This window comes from Osmerus mordax, chromosome 8, assembly GCF_038355195.1.
Source record: "Osmerus mordax isolate fOsmMor3 chromosome 8, fOsmMor3.pri, whole genome shotgun sequence".
Lineage (NCBI taxonomy): Eukaryota > Metazoa > Chordata > Actinopteri > Osmeriformes > Osmeridae > Osmerus > Osmerus mordax.
In genome coordinates, this window is record NC_090057.1 from 7,484,585 (window position 1) to 7,502,403 (window position 17,819).

Here is a 17,819-nt window from a genome sequence, read left to right on the forward strand (position 1 = left end):
CAGCAGTTTGAAGTGTGCTGTTATTCATGTGTGTGCAGGGCATGGGGAAAAGGCTGCAAGTGCCAGGAAAGAGCAGCAGGAAGAGGCTGAACCCTCAGGTGTCTGTGGACAGCATGGACCAATGGAAGAGCTTCAACATGAGTCCCACAGACCTTAAGGTAACAGCTGAGATCCTGGACCAATGCCAAAACATGACATGTGTTACCGTGGATAGACGCCATTATCTCCACTACTGTAGATAGAGGTTTATAGTTCAGAAAAGATAAGATGTATGCATTGCAAAGGCTTAGGTAAAAACAAAGTACGGTAACATGAATATGGAAAAGTCAAACATTGAAGTGCTCACTCATCCTCTTTGTTTCCCTCCTCCTGATCTCCTGTTTCTCCTCTTTCTCTTCCTCCTCCTCCATGTTTCCAGGCCGCTAAGGAATCCTTGAAGGAGCACCCCCCTCTTCTCAGGACCCCCCATGTGACTGAGGAGCCCCCAGACCCCCACCTCTCCTCCCTGCTGGTGCCGGGAGGCAACCCCCAGTCCGTGGGGAACATCTGGGCGGACCACCGCGTGCGCCGGGCTATGTTCCCGACACGCCAGAACAGCACCATGCTGCCCGATGAGGACGAGGAGGACATCTACCAGATGTTCGTGCCCACCGAGCCCAGCGGGCCGGCAGACCCAGAAACACCAGTGGTGGCATCCCAGAAGTCCGAGGTCCCATCCTCGCCCAGGCACACCCCCCGACCCTGTAGCTGGCACTTGGACCAGGTGCCCACGGTACAGATAGACCCCCCGTCCTCTGGGGACAGGCTTCTGCGCAGGGCCAGCAGCGTGGGGGAGAAGGGCTCGGAGGTTCCCCAGAGCCCAGACGATGACACCAGACCCCACGGCGAGAACGACCTGGAAGTGATCCATTCCGAATCCTCCAGCAACGAGATCTCAGGGTCATCATCGGCGGAACAGCTGACGATCGACGACATCGAGAACGTCTACGACAACATCAGCTACGATGATCTGAAGAGCATGGGGCTCATCCGAAGGGACCAGGAGAGTAGGAAGTCCATGAAACAGACATCCAGAGACGCACGGGGCTCCCAGGGCCCAAACTCAGAGGCAAGAAGCTCCAAGGAGACTGTAGCTGTACCAGATAGCTATACAGACAGTAATTGCTCGTCTGCCCTGGAGGTGTCGCCCTTGGGGACAAGCGAGCTGAAGATCGTGGAGGAAGAGAACATCTATGACACCCTCTTTTTCAGAGAGCCTCTTCCGCCCGTGGAGAAGAAGAAAAAGAAAGGAGAGGAGAGTGGAGGCAGGCAGGAACCAGAGAGAGACAGTTTTCTGGCCTCGGAGCCTGACCTTACTGGCTGTGAGAGCTTGGGTGGGTTTGTGTCTGAGGAGAGTCTCCATTTTGGGGATGACGAGGTGATGGACTCCCACGCTGCTCTGAGGACTTCTGAACCAGACTACTCGTCCTCATCTGCCTCAGAGACGTTCTCCCAGCGTTCTCACACAGGCGACAGGATGTCTGAGCAGGTGGACGAGATCTGGAACGACCTGGAGAACTACATCAAGGTCAACGAGAAGAAAGCAGACCGCCTCCCTGCCGCTTTCCCTGTGAGTGCCGGCGTGTCCCCCGAGAAACCGTCCTCGCTCAAGAACAGCCCAAAAAAGGCAACCAGCCCCCCGTCACGCAGCTCCCCCACCAAGAGCCCCCCACCACACCACCTCAATCCCACCCCCCCATCCGCCACCCCCCTTCCTCGGTCCTTCACCATCCCCATCCTCAACATCCCCGAGCTTCTCCGAGAGGCCACCTTCGAGGACGAGGATCCCTCCTCCCGTCCCCCGTCGCTCTCCCTGCCCGCCACCCCCGAGCCCGTCCCCGGCACGGTCAAGAGCATCCGCAACAAGTTGGCCCGCCTCAGCAGCGGAAGCTTCCGTCTGGAGGATGACGAGCTGGGGGAGCTGCCCCCCCAGAGAGAACCCCCTCAGCGGGATCGGCAGCTCCAGCAGCCCCCCCTCAGGGATCTCCACAGCCTGTTCCCCGGGGAGCTGGCCGGACTGAACTCCCCACTGGCCTCCTCCTCCCTGCTCCTTGGGGAGTCTGTGGAAATGGACCTGATGGACAAGTCCAAGAACAGGGTGTTCCTGATGGCGCGCCAGTATAGCCAGAAGATCAAGAGGGCCAATCAGCTGCTCAGGATGAGGAGCATGGACCCTGGTGAGGCCTGCGGGCGACCCCGCGCAGAGAAGAAGCACAAGGACCTGGCCGACATCTTGGAGGAGAAGAAGCAAGGGGGCGCAGCTATAGGTAATATAAATACCTGACACCATAAAATAAATACACAGTCATCTTAAAATACTGACACTTACATTTTCACATTGTTGATTTTCATCCATGTATTCTTTCTTTTCCTCCGTTTTTCTCCATCTCTATTTCTCTCTCTCTCTCTTCATCCCTCTCTCTTTCTGGCCATAGGTACCAGGCTAGCAGAGTACTCCCAGCTGTATGACCAAGTGATGTTTAGAGAACCTCCGACCTCCCCCACCCCCCACCACTCCCACCCAGGTCTCTCCTCCTCCCCCTCCATGCCTGAGAGCTCCTTCCTGGGGGAGGACTGGCTCCACTCCACCTACAGCAATGGAGAGCTGGCTAGCTTCATATCAGACTGGCCTAGCCAGGGCGGGGGCGCACGGGCCTCCACCCCCCAGCGCAGGCTCACCCCTGCCTGCTCTGTACCTGCCCTCAAGACCCTCCCTCCCCCGCCCACCTCCCCGCCCACCCAGCGATGGAGCACCTGTGTGTCAGCACCCAGTGAGAAGGAGGAGCACATATACAGTTCCATCAAGAGGAATACTTCCTTCAACTCCCCTTCTCCTTCCTCCTCCACTACCCCCCCTAAGACTTCTCCTTACAACCGCTGCCAATCAGTCAGCTCACTGGGAGAACAGCAGGTGCAAAAGGAAAACAACCACAACCAGAACCAGAACCGCATAGTGTTCAACTATAATGAGTCTATGGCAGAGAGGCTCAAGATCCCCAGTCTGGGTCAGGCGGGGCGGCAACACAGCCTCCCGGAGCGGTCCAGTTGTGGTCAGTCAGAGCTGACCCTTCAGGATGGTCAACAGGTGGTGGTCCTCAACCGGAACTCTGCACTGAGCATGCTCCAGGCCACCCAGAACTACTTGGCCAACTTCAAGGACAACGGCGACGATGACGACGACGATGACTATGTGGAGATCCGCTCGGAGGAAGAGACGGAACGCAGCATGACGGCGCCGATGCCTTCGCAGAAGAACGGAGGATCCTTGGTGGCTCTCTCGGATCGGAGCCACAGGCCTGCTGTCCAGGGCCAGTCCCAGAGCCTTCCCTCCACGCCGGCCAGGTCCTGCCACCCCCTGAGCTCTCTGGACCGGGAGCGTCTGCAGCAGTACCTGTGGGCTGAACCCCAGAACCAGAACCAGACCACCATTGTCCAGTCGCTGCGAGAGAAGTTCCAGTGTCTCAGCTCCAGCAGCTTTGCTTGAGTCACCGTAACAACCAAAAGAAACAAACAAAAACACACTCTACCAACTTCGTAAAATGGCAAATGCACTGCATGGGCATATTATATGAGTACTGGATCTGCTGCTTGGCCTGAATTATCATGACAACAAATGACATACAGGTATTAGAACCCAGGGAACATGCACACTGCTCCTTCTCCCATTTTATCAAGACACATGTATTTGCCAGACACAGTGGGCACATTATACACAGACATATGGTTGATATCACACAGCACATATGTCTGGATGATCAACATACATTTCACTACATTCGATAATGCTGCTTTGCCAAAGTCACACAGACAATAATTTTCCTGGTCTTCCATTGTAATCATGGTAACATAGGACTAGGAATGACGGGGAAGCTAGTTGTCCACCATTGCACCTCACACCTGGAAGTGCCGTTCCATGTCAATACGTTTTGTCCATTTTAATAACACCTGCAGAAGTGGTGGGATCCACAGATTTTCAGATACAGTTCTGTATATGAGGTGGATGGAAGGGTTCAAAGGGATATCAAGTAATCAGGCTTTCTCATAGATACCATGCAGGCAAATGTCGATTTTTTTCAGTGATGTTGAGTAAAGGATACATAACTAGCAGATTTCTATACACGACAGACAGCTTGGAAGTGTACAGAGTACAGTTCTGTCCATTGAGAGGGTATGGTGTGATCCAGTGAGTCTTTCCCAGTTCGTCCTTATTAGCCATCAATAAATAGATAGAAGCACCTGCAACGAGAAAATGACTCTTGATATTGGGGGTTATGTTGCTACAATTATTCACAGGCATATTTTTAGAATGTATGTTTTTAGAATACAACCTGGACTCTTGTGGAAAAAGAGAGTCAATTTTGATGGTTCTTTTAGCATATTTGGACTTTTGTGGCTGAGCTTACCCCCATGTCAGAAAGATGATGCTCATAGTTTCAGCTGCAATATTTTAACTGTGCATATTTTAGGTCTATTGGTGACAGAATGAGCAGCTTAAGAGGTTAGCCAGTAGCCCTTCTGCATAATAGGCTAGTATCAGCTATGCTAACTTTATCAGCAGTTATATCAATAAAAGAGGATGACTTTGTTTCTTTCTGAACTGCAGAATTCATTAGGTTCAATATACTGTACATCTGGAAATCAGACATGCACTGTACAATAAATAAGGCTAAATGTTTTTTTTCTGTAATTTCTCTACCTACTCTACCACCTTAGTCATCAGTAGGTAATGTGCTTTAAACAAAGTCCTCTAAAATGGATAAACAGTAGATTGATATTTCAGATGTTCACTAAGAAGCAATAGGAGTTCTTCATTCTTTTTCAATCTGATTGCGAGTCAAAAAATGTGGATAGGGTTGGTCCACAATTATTAGATTGCATTACATATATGCAATATCTTAAGAGGCAGAACATGTATAATTTTATCTAATTTCAGCTTTGTTTTAAACAGGGACCATAAAGAAAAGCATTAGGGTGAAAGCTTTTTTTTTTAATTTCACAGTACTGTATTTGGTGTATATTTTTCTTCAAACTCACAATCTGTCGGGTCAGATTTTCTTTACTCGTTTACATGGGGCACTCATGTAGCATCACTCACTACTACTGATACCCCATACACTTCCTTCTATGTCTGAAAGAGCAGTTAGTACACACAGTAATACACACACACACACACAGACACTGCATCTGTTTGTAGTTTTCTGTCCCCTGTGTTTTTGTTGAATGCTTATGGCATTTCTTGTCTTATTTATTTATTTCTGAATAAACCTGTTACTTAACCCTCCCTCATCACTGTTATATGAAAGGCCACCGCCAGTTTGTAAATTAACGTAAAATGTATTTATTTTGAAAGTTCGATTTTGGGACACTAAATTTGGTTTGTATGTTGACTGTGAATTTACCAGAAAATGTTTGCATCTTATCACGTGCACTGTTTAATCAGGTTATCTGAGGAAAGAATAATTAATTCATGAAAAGTTGGAATGCACAATATCATGGCCTTCTATTCATATCAAGGTAGAAAAAGCACCCAAAACAACTTAAGAATATGAAGTATGTTTCATTTGTTTATATACCTTTTCCTTGTACGTTTTATGTTCTTTGTTTCACTGGTGGGGATTGTCAACCTTCATTGAATTTGACTCTTGCACTTTTTTATTTTTATTTTACATTTGACTTGTAAACACTTTGTAAAGATGTACATTTTAGGAAAGTTATTCTTGTACGCAATAGGTTTGCTTATAATGCTTTTATTTTTAAGTTAAGTGTACTGTTATTTTTTTAACTGCCTAGTTGTCATTGCTCAAGAAAACAAATGTATTGGAGACAATAAATAAACACAATTTAAAGTAAAACTTGTGGCTCTGATTCTTACTGCACTAAACAGATGACTAAAAAGTATGACACCGATGGATCATTACCACGCTCAAATGACCATGAAGATTCTGTCTCGAACACTAGCACACACAAACTCAAGCAAACAAGCCCATTACAGATAGCATAAGAATATAAGAATCTCATCTAAAGTAGTAATTTGTGTAAAATATTTTTATGAAAAATTTGAACTGGTGTTCATTTTTTTTAATACAACAACAATAAAATTCCAGTAATCACACATCACTATTTTATTTACAAGGTGGACAAGGGTATTAAGCAGAACCTTGTTTTCTGTCTCAGGTGGTCATTGAGCGGTAGCCCCATCAACGTTTTTATCAAAAGTTGCTCAAGATGGTGTTCTGGAGAATTCAGTCTCACCTGTTTCACCTTCCTTGCGTGTGCACGAAATCATGACGTTTTTTGGTTGAGCTGAATGTGATTAATATAATTGTGTGTGTTAGCTTATAGTGTACTCTACCTACTATCAATGAGGTATAGCAATACAGGCCATTTATAAAGCAATACAGTATACATCAACAGAATCACTGAATTGCTTTATAAATGTCCAGACTGTAATATACAGGGGGGGAACCACTTTCCTCAGGACTCCAGGGAAATCTGTTCCCCCTGTGATCTCACTGTAAAAGACTGATGTATAGATGAAACTTGTTATACATAATGATCACAGTAACATACATCACCAGCATTACTGAATTGCCTTATAAATGGCCAGACTGTAATATACAGTATCTAAGTATCTAAAACCTTCAGGGAAATCTGTTCCCCCTGTGTTCTCAATGTTTGTAAATACAGCAATACAGTGATGCTGGTTATAAATGGCCTGTATTGCTATATCTCATGGATAGTAGGTAGAGTACACTATAAACTAACACACGCTATTATATTAATCCCATTCAGCTCAACCAAGCAACAAGAGAAAACGTCTGATTTCGCGCATGCGCAAGGAAGGGGGAACAGACGCGACACGAGTCATGTTTTAACAACAGAGGGCGCCCGTCAAGGAACTTAAACAAGACCCAGAAAGATTGCTAGTACTGTAGTTAATCAAAGAACATAAGATGAAGACAAGCTAAATGAAAGGCAAATATTTTGAACAATATATAATTACTTTTAAATTGTATTAATATAGTACAATCGTCCGCACAGTTTTAATTAAAGTGATCACGTTTTGTTCTCGAACATTCTGTCAAACGCATTATCAACCCAAAACTCCCTGCGCCACACGGCTACCCATAGTGCATTTCACCGCTTCCTTTCTTCTCTCTTCTACTCGTCCAAAATGTCGTTATTGGACGGTCCGTTGAACGTGCTCGGTCAGAGAACGAGTGGCGAGTCCATTCGGACTCAAAATGGTAAGTGTTATTTTTGTAATAGTTTATGTTTAGAGTTAGAGTCGGACCGGTCAAACTTAAAAGTAGGAGAGCGTGTTCTGCAAAGCTGTGTAGCACGTGCAGATTTTGCGTTGCCTCTCCCATGCTAAGCTACTTTATAGCTAGCCAGTCAGCAAGGCATATCCCGGTTTACTGATTGTTAGGATGCACAATCTCCGCTATGACACAATGCTGACTGCGAGATGAGTGCTCATCACTACCAACAAACGTGTTGGCTTGTTGAGCATACGTGCATAACTACAGTTAAATGGCTTTGCAGAGTCACGTATTGCAAGGTAACCACTTAGCGTTGGCTAGTAGCAGCGGTGGAGTCATTACTTAAATCCTTTTTAGCTAGCCAATAGCTTTTAAGTTGTATTCTAGTTCGTCTGCACTAAAAGCTGTTGCTTGGGTGGGTCCCGTTTTAGTACCGTTCATGCACATCTTCTTGAATGAACGGCTATGCTAACAGGGTGGAAAGAACACTGTTATAGCAAGGTGCGGCAGGCCTTAACTGCCTCTCCTGGTTAAATGACAGGATACTTTGTCTGAAGTTAATAGACTATAATTTCATGTTTTAGAAAGCAAGAGGGTTCACCTAAAAAAAGTAACTTAATTTGTATGGCCCGTTTTTCAAGCAATGCTGGATAGGTTAGTCGCCATTTTATTAGTCTGTTTCTTTGTCAATTTCCCTCTGACAGTCATGGCCGCATCTTCCATCGCCAACATCGTCAAGAGCTCCTTGGGCCCAGTTGGGCTTGACAAGATGTTGGTGGACGACATTGGGGTTAGTGTTCCCCATTTATTATCAATTCTATGTGCATGAGCTTGGAAGTACATCAGACAGTATAATTTTTCATCACAACAATCTCGTGTTTATCTTCAAGGATGTGACCATCACCAACGACGGAGCGACCATCTTGAAGCTGCTTGAGGTAGAGCACCCTGCAGCCAAGGTCCTGTGTGAGCTGGCTGAACTGCAGGACAAAGAGGTTGGGGACGGGACCACCTCAGTGGTGAGTACAGCAGACAGCTGCTCCCCTAGGCTGTGGGCAAATGGACTTGGCTACTTTGGTACTATTTTCAAAGGTCCAACTTTGACTATGGAGGTGGAAGTGTTGCGGGTAAATGTTCCAAGCAAGATCTTTAGTCCATTGAAGCTCTCCTACCAACTGTATATTGATGCTTTCAACTCACTGACAGTTGGTGGGGATATATCTATATTGGAAAAAAGTTGGATCCACTTCCTGTTATAGTACCACTCATCTGCTTCCTCCACGGATGATTGGCTATGCTAACAGGATAGAGAGACTGTCCGTCGTTGTCTGAAGGGGTTGACGCAGCCTTTCTTCTGCTACCTCTATATGAAACTACGGCACAAGTTTGAACGACCACTAGATCAATGTCTGCGTTCCTAGATGATGGAATACTTGGTCTGTCTGCTCAGCATTGTTGTCTGGTGCAGGTCATCATCGCAGCAGAGCTGCTGAAGAGTGCGGACGAGCTGGTGAAACAGAAGATACACCCCACATCAGTCATCAGTGGATACCGTCTGGCCTGCAAGTAGGGATACACACAGACATCGCCATTATCACATATCCCATAAACCCAAGCAGTTGGCAATTATGGAACTGTTCCACTGATGTAGTCGCAACGAGTGACACAGGTATACTCGAGTGTTAAACGGTATTTATAAATGGTAATTGTTCCAGCTCTTGTCCTTATACACTGCCTCAATAAACCTCATGTCCCAAAATGGTTCAGATCAGCTTTTATGGAAAATATATCCAGTATTGCCTTCATTCACACAAGTCAACTAATGAGGCATGTTTACTCTCATTGAGGGCTCCTCACTTCAGTGACCTAACGTAGCCTTCTGTCCACAGAGAGGCTGTGCGCTACATCAATGAGAACCTCACCATTGGAACAGACGACCTGGGGAGGGAGTGTCTGGTCAATGCAGCCAAGACCTCGATGTCCTCCAAGATCATCGGAGTGTATCCTTTCTTCTCAGTAAAGACCACAGCTCTCATGATTGTCATTTTGAATGTTTTGATTAAACGAGTCTCTTTCCTCTGAGCAGCATAGGCTAATGGGGTAGAGATAGACCATCAGGATTCAGTTCCTCCTGTAATTATTCTGTTATCACCCAGTAAGGACAAATGCCCCTTGACCCCTGACCTTAGTGACGCTGACTTCTTCGCCAACATGGTTGTGGACGCCGCTCTCGCGGTAAAGTTCGTGGATGGGAAGGGCGTGGCCCGTTACCCCATCAACTCGGTGAACGTGCTGAAGGCACATGGACGCAGTCAGAAGGAGAGCTTCCTGGTCAACGGATATGCTGTCAACTGCACAGTAGGATCACAAGGTACCTTTTTCCTGTAATATGTGTGGCTTTGTACTTAGTTTGAGGTGTTATGTGTGAACAGGGAACTGTATGCAGTTCTTATAACTATCCTGTGTGTGGGCATGTCTGTTTCACCAATTCCCATTTAAATTTACTGTTATGCTGATTCTTGTGGCATATGCAGTGATACGCGTGGGAGATATTAGACCTGACTTGAGAGGTAGGCTGTTGCAGTGCTTCTTGGATGAACTTGTGACTCTACTTCTCTGGCCAGACATACTGTAGCAAATGCCTAGTCTAAACAGTATGATGCAATACACTTTCTTTATGCCTATGGGTCAGTTAGCGTTACATATGTGATGGTGTACCATGATTGTGTGTTCGGGTGGGACTGGGGAGAGTTGTCAGCTGGTGTTTATGGAGTTTAGTGGGTGTCCATCCCTCAGGTAAGGTCGGAGGGAGGGAGATGGCTGAGCGGTTAGGGATTCTGGCTATTACTCAGAAGGTTGCCGGTTTGATTCCAGGCCGTGTAAAAAAAGACGTGTCCTTGGGCAAGGCACTCAGGGCTCAACATTAACATTTTTTGGCACTGGCCCCATCGGGCCAGTGGGTTTGAAACTTACTGGCCCCAAGACAGTTTTTACTTGCCCCCCCTTCAAAAGTTGTAATTTATCATTGTTACAACAAAACCAAAGACTTATAAGTTGTTATTCTGTTAACATGTTTAACCATTTATTAAACACATCCTGGATATAAAAGGAACTCAAATGAAATCACATTTCTAGTGATAAAAAATTAAAAGGTAATAGTCAACAAAACAATTGACTTTTAACCTCAAACATGACGTGCTCTCTTCCCTGCTGACAGCTATCTCTGCACAACTCTGGCTGGCTGAAACTGAAACCTCTGGTCCCTCAATGTTAATATATAAAAGCTTCCATAGCATTTCATCAGTATGATACTAGGTACCCAAGTCGACACCATTCTTCTGCTGCAGTTCAATAGCCTGGGGGAACGAGACGAACGGCTAGTCTGTCTTAATTACGTGATATGCCGTTGTTATAAGTCGTGCAATAACACGATGGGCATCTACATTTAAATTCCTGACAACTGACCAGCATGGTCAACGGCCTAGATGATGGATTGTCAACCATCCGCTTAGCTGTCACGCAAACCAGGTGCTGTCTGCTAGCATGGCTGGTCAGGGATTGTTTTTGATTGGTATTGCATCTTCGTTCCATAAAAAAAGTTGCCTCCGTTTGAGCTCGTAGCTCTACTTTGCTGCCATCTTCACTTTATTGTCTTGCGCCAGTTGTTAAAAAATGTATCGACATTAAAGAATTACAATTTGACAAACAGTCGTCACTCACTACTCAACTCTTGATTTGCCAATTGTTTGCCCCACGGGCTGCAAAGTTATTTATGCATTTAGCAGATAGCAAAACATATGAAGGATGTTAACTTTTACAATGCGAATTTTCAATAATTTGCAGTGGCCCGATCGGGCCAGTGACTTGCTAGTTTAACTGTCCCAACGTTACTTTTAACTGGCCTCGGGCCATCGTTATTGTCGAGCCCTGGAACTTCACCCTACTTTCCTTGGGGAGAATGTCCCTGTACTTACTGTAAGTCGCTCTGGATAAGAGCGTCTGCTAAATGACTACATGTAATGAAAATGTAAGGTGTTCACTAGGCTGTGTGGTTAAACTTACCCATTTCCTTCATCAGGCATGGTTGAAAGGATTGTTTGGGTTGGTAGTTTGTGTGGTTACACTGACCTGGTGTCTCCCTTCCCCCAGGCATGGTGAAGCGAGTGACCAACGCCAAGGTGGCCTGTCTGGACTTCAGCCTCCAGAAGACCAAGATGAAGATGGGCGTCCAGGTCGTCATCAACGACCCAGAGAAGCTGGACCAGATCAGACAGAGGTATTCGCTCTCACATCAGCTGGCTTTTTGATTCTGGTGTTCCCATTTACATTTGCTGTGACACCTGTTCTGTGGTGTACTCAGTGATACGCGTGGGAGAAAGCAGCCAGCCCACAGTCAAGGCTGCTGCTCCTCTCTGAGCTGCTGCCTCAATGACTGTGGGCTGCACAACCTCGCCAGTAATATGGTGTTGATGTCAGACCTCATGCTGGTATGCCCTCACAGTCCATGCATGCTGTCTGGGCCGATCTGCAGTCTGTTTCCCCCACACTGTCTAATGACCATCCGAACGTCCGCCTCAGGGAGTCTGACATCACCAAGGAGAGGATCCAGAAGATTCTGGCGTCCGGCGCCAACGTCATCCTCACCACGGGAGGCATCGACGACATGTGCCTCAAGTACTTTGTAGATGTGGGCGCCATGGCCGTCAGGAGGGTGCTCAAGAGGGACCTCAAACGCATCGCCAAGGCAACCGGAGGTAGGTCACAAATTCACAAACGTGCGCATGTGTACCAAACCAGAGATTGTGTAAAGCAGGGAGGAAAGGACGTAAAAGAGATGACGACTGAGCCCTGTGAGCAGACTGTGGGGATGTGTGCATCAGCAGTAACCTCCATGCTGTGTCCCTCCCCAGCCACGCTCTGTCCATCCCTGTCTAACCTGGAGGGAGAGGAGACCTTCGAGGCCACCATGCTGGGCCAGGCCGAGGAGGTGGTGCAGGAGCGCTTGTGTGACGACGAGCTCATCCTCATCAAGAAGTATGTCGCTTCTCTCAGGAAGTCTCGCCCTTTCGTCTACCTGCTGTACTTGTTCTGCATGAGCATATGTGGAACATGGTCTGGTTTTTATTCTCCCTTTTCCCCAATCTCTCCCACTCACTCATCACATCCCCCTCCCCCTTTCTCATTATCTTTTTTTTTTCCCCTCACCTCTCTCTCACTCTCAGTACTAAAGCCAATACATCCGCCTCTATCATCCTGCGTGGGGCCAACGACTTCATGTGTGATGAGATGGAGCGCTCCCTGCACGATGCCCTGTGTGTGGTGAAGAGGGTGCTGGAGTCCAAGTCTGTGGTGCCAGGAGGGGGCGCTGTGGAGGCAGCTCTGTCCATCTACCTGGAGAACTACGCCACCAGCATGGTAAGTGCTGGGGCAGGGAGCCTGCTGTGGGGTGGCATGTTCAACCACTCTGGTCTTTCATATCCTTCCAAGTTTTTCCAAGACTGCCATTGAGCCGGTTCCCTGGAGAAATGGTCATCATAAACGAGTGAATCTGTTGTTCCTAACTGTACCAATCTCTCTACAGGGTTCTCGTGAGCAGCTGGCCATAGCAGAGTTTGCCCGCTCTCTCCTCATCATCCCCAAGACCCTGGCAGTGAACGCTGCCCAGGACTCCACTGACCTGGTGGCCAAGCTCCGTGCCTTCCACAACGAGGCCCAGGTCAACCCCGAACGCAAGAACCTCAAATGGTCAGTAAAACGTCTCTACAGTCTGTTTATGACATATTTGAACAAAAAGGGAAAATCAGAAATGGAACATCTAAAGTGGTTGCTATTGTGTTTTCTGACATGACATTGCAAATGATCCATTCTGTAACCACCCCACCCTTCCAGGATTGGTCTGGACCTGGTGAATGGCAAGCCCCGCGACAACCGCCAGGCAGGCGTGTACGAGCCCACCATGGTGAAGACCAAGAGCCTCAAGTTTGCCACAGAGGCCGCCATCACCATCCTGCGTATTGATGACCTCATCAAGCTGTTCCCAGACCAGAAGGAGGGCGGGCCGTCTTACCAGGATGCCATGGCGTCTGGATCCCTAGAGGGGTAGAGACCAGGCAGATCAGGACCGCACCACTAGAGGCCCTCCAGGGTCCAGTCCTGCCTGCTTCTCCGCTTGGCTTCGTGTAACGTCTGTATTTATACATGCGAGCTCTTGTTCTGTCCTAGTTGGCGTGCACTTTGCCTGTTTGTCCCCTCACTCCTTCAGTAGGACAGCCTGTTACTGTGGTAACTGTTTTGTTTTTTCCCAGACACATGAATAAATCTGATGGTTGTAGATGACTGTAGTTTTGGTGACTAATTTAATTTTGTCTGTGTTGTTGACATGAGTCCTAACATTTCATTGCGTGGCAGGACTTGGAATATACAGGTATGGGAAGTGAAAACAACTGAGGTCTAATATATTTATTAAGTTACACCATAGATAAGTGCATCAGTAACCATTTAGACATTTTAAGCTGATAGTCTTTATTCAACATACATTCACCTCTATGCAGGCAAACTATAGGAAGCACTGAAGGTGTAGCTGGCTCATGTAGCCTTGGTATGGCACTTTAGTACATATTAAGACTACCCAGTTCATAGCAGGGGTACATGGTTATAGAGTCCCCTATAAGGCCATGTCTCCAACAGCTACAATGTACCTGGAGAGCTGATGACTAGGTTGTCTTACTCCAGCCTTAATGTAGCAAACCTGATTCTAGCAACTAAGTAAGATGAATGTAGTTAGCTACAACTGGGGTCAGTGTAAACCTAGTCTCTCCAGGTAAAGGGTTGGAGAGCCCGGCCGAGCAAAGAGAAACAGGAAGCATAGAGGACAGGAATGTTTGGAAGTTGGTTTCAATGGTTTCTAGTCTCCTTAGGGAGGCAGGGTTCACTCTACAGTCGTTTTGGCACTGATGTCATAGATGGTCAATCGAGTTAGTTGCTTGATAAGACAGAGGGCATTAGATAGAGCATTACTGTGTGAGCTGGGTTCAGCCTAAGGTCATGTAAGTCACAGGCATGATGAGACCAGGAGTCACACACACTAGTGTGGGGTTCACCATCAAACTACATAGGAAGGTATAAAGTAGCAAGTTCATAGTGCATTATCAATATGGGGTTGACAAATCAAGGTCTCATCACAGCAGTCAAGAATCACAACATTTCAACAGCAATTTTGAATCAAGTAGTGACTTCAACTTGGACTGTTGCATCCATCCTACTTCACAACATCTTTCTGTAAACAGCCTCTCAAAACGTAAAAATATCCCCTTTAGAACCATTACACAATAGCCCAACAATCACAATTGTAGAGCCATTAATGCAAGTTGTTGTACAATTAGCTATACATGCATCTTAGAATCCCTTTAATACCAATGCCTGTCCTGATGCCAATGTTGTGATCTTGAATGCAGCCAGCCCAGGTGTAGGTCAGCCATAGCAGCATCCTGTTAGCTACATCCTCTCCACACACATGGCGATGCCCATCCCTCCTCCGATACACAGAGAAGCCACGCCCCTTTGACCTCCTGTCCTCTGGAGCGCGTGCAGTAGGGTCACCAGCACCCGGCAGCCTGACATGCCGATGGGGTGGCCCAGGGAGATGGCCCCCCCGCTCACATTCACCTACAGGGAGGAGCCCGACCAGGCAACAGGGTGGCAGGAAGTGAGTCATAGTCACATTTGAAGGTTGAAGAAGTATGGTTAGTTAATGGTGAGATGTTAGAGAAGTACTCACTTTATCAGGGTTAAGGCCAAGCTCTTTCACAACAGCGATGGATTGGGCAGCAAAGGCTTCGTTGATCTCAAACAAGTCAACTTGATCCAGCTGCCACCCTGCCTTCTCAACCTGGTGGACACCAAACTGGTTTCAGACTCAAGTCCTAGATTTTATGGGTGTGTGTACTCCCTGGGAACTCGGCCCCAGGTTTATGATTGGTTCTCACCGCTTTCCTGATGGCTGGGATTGGCCCAGTTCCCATTATTGAGGGGTCAAGGCCGGCCTGAGACCAGGACACAATCCTGGCCATGGGTTTCAGGCCCCTCCTCTCAGCCTCTGATTGGCTCATGAGAACAGTTGCTGCAGCTCCATCATTTATACCTGAGAAGATAATGTGAATAAAATATGAACTCATTACATTACATGTACTGTGTGTCTATATAAAGAGACACCATACTAGACAACCAATTGCCCTTGGAGTGGTTAGCTGGCAAGCTGCCATTGGATAAATAAATTAGGGAATCTCAGTGACATCGTAATCTCTCTGCAGTGTGACAGCCCCTCCCATACCAGAAGCGTTGCCGGGAGTGACGGTGCCACTGCTGTCCTTCACGAAGCAGGGCCTGAGTTTGGACATGGCGTCCATGTTGCTCCCGTGACGAGGAAACTCGTCCACTTTCACCTCCACAGGTCCTGTAGGGAGAGGAACGTTATGAATCAGCTGAACTAAAAACATGGAACATGGAGCCTGAATATGGGTCGCACAGGTCTCAGGAATAAATGGTCGAAGTGAAAATATATCAATCTTCTTGCCTTTTCTGGAAGGCAGCATGACCGGTACGATCTCCTGGTTAAAGTGTCCAGCCTTCTGGGCGGCCTCTGTCTTGTTCTGGGACTGAACGGCAAACTGGTCCTGCTCCTGACGACTCACACTCCACTGCTTGGCCACGTTCTCAGCTACGCCAGGACAGACAACAAGCACACCAGCCTGAGATCCACAGAATACTTCCTCATACGTCGAGGGGGATTTAGTAAGTAGCATGTTATTAGCCAATTAGTGTAATCTATAAAAGTGTGTCAAAATCACTCATTTCATCAAGAAGTGTATCCAAAATACAGGTGCCATTAGTAAATAAAGTATAGTGTGACGTCCTGGCCCTGACCTGTGATGCCCATGTGGTACCCATGGAAGGCATCCGTCAGGCCATCAGCCACCATGGAGTCCTGCATGGAGGCGTCTCCCATCTTCACGCCCACACGCATCTGTACGGTGTGGGGAGCCTGAGTGGAGGAGAGGGATCAGAGGAGAAGTGTTGTTTCAGAACTGGACCGGAATTCTCTACAGCTCTATTTCTACCTCTCTGCTCTATTGGACTTACCCGGCTCATGCTTTCCATCCCCCCTGCCACGACCACAGTGGACTCTCCCATCTGGATGGATTGGGCCCCCAGACACACGGCCTTCAGCCCAGAGCCACAAACCATCTGACAGCTCCAGGCTGGGACCAGGTAAGGGATACCTGCCCCAACACTGGCCTGGCGGGCAGGGTTCTGCCCATGACCTGGACAGAGAAAGGAGGTAAAAGAAGGGGCAGAATGGAGGAGGAGAGGGAAGGAAAGGGGGAGGAGAGGGAAGGAAAGGGGGAGGAGAGGGAAACACAGGAGAAGGGAAGGAGAACTTCATACATCATTCTTAAGATTTAATTTCTAAAAAGAGCTAATTGTAATGCCAAGAATGGCCATGCACAATTCCCTTTGACCAAATGGTTACCACATCCTAACCTGCTGTCAGTACATGTCCCATAATGACCTCAGACACGTCCTCTGGCTTCACGCTGGCCCGCCTCAGCACGTCCTTTATCACCACGGAACACAGGTCCTGCAGCAGCATCGAGGACAGGGCACCATTAAAAGACCCTGGACAGCAAAGGGGAAAACGGTCAGTTTATAAACTTTTTTTCTTAGCTTCAGTGTGAGTGATCAATAGGCCTACTATGTTTATGACCAAGTACATACCGAAAACAGAATTAGCCTCACAGAAACAAGCCAAAACGGACTAAAATCTTTAACATATCTATCGATTAGCATTAATATCTATCATTTCACATTGTTACAAGATATTGTAGCTGATATCTGACTGTCAAGGTTGCAATGTTGCAACAACGATACACAACATCAAACACACGCCCACTGATGCTCATCGTTTCATCTACAGGCATTCGCTCTCCACCATGGCACTATGACCAGCGAGCCAATGAGCGAATCGAGAATGTGGGCAGAACGTAAAGCAGCCAATCACGGCAGAACATTGGTGATTCATTCATGGTCAGCGATCTGACGAGTGAAGCACTCTATCTAATTAAATTTACCTATCTAGTAATAAACAGATGCGATATTGAGAAATAATTATACACAAGTGTATTCTATGAAGCATCTTTTTCTTTTCGTTGTCTACAGTAATTTCGTTAAATAAGCATGCAAGCATTGATTGTTGTACGGAGGAGCATAAACCTAGCAAGCCCGGTGAAGTTACGTAGCTAGTAGCCTACAGCTAACGTTAATATATTGGACAAAAAAACTGAAGATTCAAGACCGGTTACCAATGGGGGTCCTTGCTGCAGAGACGATAACGACATGCTCGGTGTTCATGTTGACGTGTAGGTAAAGAATCCCTCTAACGTTCCTCTGTGACTGTAACGCTGTAGTGTTGTGGTTGGTGAGGATGTCATCTGCCTTCTTTCAATGGACTCGTTGACAGTT

The 17,819-nt window shown here is 47.1% G+C and overlaps 3 protein-coding genes across 3 annotated transcripts in view; 2 read left to right on the top strand and 1 right to left on the bottom strand.

The window, feature by feature from the left end:
* LOC136947646 (pleckstrin homology domain-containing family G member 1) overlaps positions 1-5,891 on the top strand; it is a 28,059-nt gene extending 22,168 nt beyond the window's left edge. Inside the window, exons 15-17 of the mRNA XM_067241777.1 lie at positions 39-158; positions 419-2,306; positions 2,475-5,891. Coding sequence (XP_067097878.1) covers positions 39-158; positions 419-2,306; positions 2,475-3,523 — 3,057 coding nt within the window. The 3' untranslated portion in view covers positions 3,524-5,891. The remainder of the gene's footprint in view (positions 1-38; positions 159-418; positions 2,307-2,474) is intronic.
* Positions 5,892-7,127: 1,236 nt separating this feature from the next.
* Positions 7,128-13,637, top strand: tcp1 (t-complex 1). Its single transcript, XM_067241322.1, has 12 exons — positions 7,128-7,286; positions 8,006-8,091; positions 8,192-8,320; positions 8,770-8,867; positions 9,191-9,301; positions 9,491-9,672; positions 11,451-11,577; positions 11,880-12,055; positions 12,212-12,335; positions 12,524-12,716; positions 12,883-13,046; positions 13,191-13,637. Exons 1-12 carry the CDS (start codon positions 7,214-7,216, stop codon positions 13,402-13,404), a joined length of 1,677 nt encoding a protein of 558 aa, XP_067097423.1. The 5' UTR covers positions 7,128-7,213; the 3' UTR covers positions 13,405-13,637.
* A 169-nt stretch (positions 13,638-13,806) lies between these two features.
* Positions 13,807-17,788, bottom strand: acat2 (acetyl-CoA acetyltransferase 2). Its single transcript, XM_067241324.1, is given in 10 exon segments — positions 13,807-14,966; positions 15,079-15,189; positions 15,287-15,441; positions 15,631-15,753; positions 15,874-16,017; positions 16,224-16,341; positions 16,440-16,621; positions 16,842-16,976; positions 17,660-17,750; positions 17,753-17,788. Coding segments are annotated over 10 exon segments (1,266 nt in total). The 3' UTR covers positions 13,807-14,795.
* Between the last annotated feature and the right edge of the window lie 31 nt (positions 17,789-17,819).